This window comes from Cibotium barometz, chromosome 29 (assembly GCF_041138505.1).
Source record: "Cibotium barometz isolate CiBa-2024 chromosome 29, ASM4113850v1, whole genome shotgun sequence".
NCBI lineage: Eukaryota > Viridiplantae > Streptophyta > Polypodiopsida > Cyatheales > Cibotiaceae > Cibotium > Cibotium barometz.
This window is the reverse complement of record NC_141074.1, coordinates 35,343,915-35,345,897: the sequence shown is the minus strand read 5'-3', so window position 1 is coordinate 35,345,897 and position 1,983 is coordinate 35,343,915. Positions and strand designations below refer to the sequence as shown.

Here is a 1,983-nt window from a genome sequence, read left to right as displayed (position 1 = left end):
ATAGATGGTCCTTGGCCAAAGAAGAGAACGAGTCGCCTTTGAAATCTGAGGGGTGGTTGCAGCTTCTGTTAATTCCTGTACTGTGGACTTTGAAAACGAAGGAGGTGAGCAGCTCCACGATCTCTCTATATATATGTGCGTTTTTACGACATTCTGCAATAGACAAGCTGCATACAATACAGACACCGCATTATCTACAAGCAGAAGAAGTAGAGCAAGCGAGCAGTTAGACGGTAGTCACTAATATGGCCTCCGTGACTCCAACGATGATGGCGCTGGTGCTTGTGTTATCGGCGTCGCTGCTGCTACTGTCGGGCGTTTCAGCCACATCGTTCAACGTGGTGAACAACTGCGGCAACACGCTGGGCGTGCAAGTGGCGGAGAACAGTGGCGGGCCGTCCATCGGCACGTCCGGATTCAGCCTTGCGCCAGGGCAGTCGCAAGGGCTCAGCCCGCCCAATGGGTGGGCGGGTAACATCGGCACCGGTGTGCCGGGCCTGTTGGCCGAGTTCTCCATCAACATCCAAGCCAACACTGACCACTACGACGTGAGCGCTGTCAACGGCTTCTTCCTGGGCGTGGGCATGAGCATCACGGGAGACGGGCAGAGCTTGTCGTGCAGCGCCGCGGCCTCCATTTGCCCTGCCGCCGACGTGAGCGGCAGCGCCTGCGTGAGCCCCAACCGTGACGACCCCAACTCCAGCTACGCCCAGAACGTGCGCGCCTTCTGCCCCGACGTCTTCAGCTGGTCCGGTGACAACACCAAGGACCATGGCACTCCCACCGGCGGCACCTTCACCATCACCTTCTGCCCGTGATCACTGATCGATGATCACTGATGATGAAGGAGCAGCACGATCGTCTAACCTTCTACACAATAACGCTGCCCATGTACACGATCAGTCCTTTGATCCCCATTGAATAAAGGGCACCCGATTTGCTTCCTTGCTTCCAACTGGTCTACAACATTTGCATGTTAGACATGCTTGTTTACAGTATTGGAAATAAGACAGTAAAAGTCTAATGCATTATAATTCACAATAACAAGTAGGGCACCCGCACGATGTTGTGGCATATGCAAAGGGAAGACATATAACGTACCCACTTGCTTTCGCGCATCAGGTCCACCCTTTTGGAAATGCTCTTGGATGAATGAACATTGAAATCGATAGAAGATTCAAATCATCTTGAGTTTTATAAAAATCATGCTGAAATGCAAGGAAGTGGGTGCATCCTTTTCGCTCGTTGAGGTTGCAAAATCATCCCTACCCTATAGAAAGAGCGCAATTTCATAGACAAAGGTGTAGCTTTTCTCAAGAGTGACTGTCATACCCGATCTGGTAGAGCTTGGGAAGAAAGGCTTCAAATAACAGGGTGACCTTTTGTCTCATGGCTTCTTTCACGGTTCTTAAAACTTTCATGGTCCTTTTGGCGCACCTGCATGATCCTTCAACACTTGGGACTCTATTCTCTATTGGGACTCTATTCTCTATAAACTTAGCACCGTGGGACTTATCTATAGTTTATTGGTCATTGTGAAAGCTAGCTAACAATGATCATTTCCCCATTTTACATGACATAGGACATGCGGTGATCACTTCATGTTTGAAGACCACATGTATCGACTATGGATTCTACTTGAAGTGCATTAGCATGACGATACATTCTCACCACTTTGTGGTCACATTCATGTTCATACAAATGAGAAACCTTTCTAGATTGTTCACACTAATATCGTATAATTGTGAGGATTTGGTCTCATAAAGTTCAATTGTGCTAGCAGTTGGCAATTGTAGATTAAATGTGTCGATGCTACATGAGTGGGAGGTTGATTCTATAGGAGAATTGGTTCATCTTGCTCGTTGGTTTTGGCAATTCATGGTTGGGATTGTTGGAAAAATGGTGTAATGTGTGCAAAATGTGAGCATAGAAGGAGTGTTGATTAAGAGACACAGACCCAATCCTTGCCATTGATATACAAAT

The 1,983-nt window shown here is 47.8% G+C and overlaps 1 protein-coding gene across 1 annotated transcript; it reads left to right on the top strand.

The window, feature by feature from the left end:
* Nucleotides 1-269: 269 nt before the first annotated feature.
* On the top strand, nt 270-818 carry LOC147622097 (pathogenesis-related protein 5-like). The gene has a single exon (XM_086823542.1). The coding sequence runs from the start codon at nt 270-272 to the stop codon at nt 816-818; it is 549 nt and encodes a 182-aa protein (XP_086679668.1).
* Nucleotides 819-1,983: the final 1,165 nt, after the last annotated feature.

Coding starts and splice junctions, on each gene's coding strand:
- LOC147622097 (XM_086823542.1), top strand. CDS start 270: ATGGCGCTGGTGCTTGTGTTATCGGCGTCGCTGCTGCTACTGTCGGGC.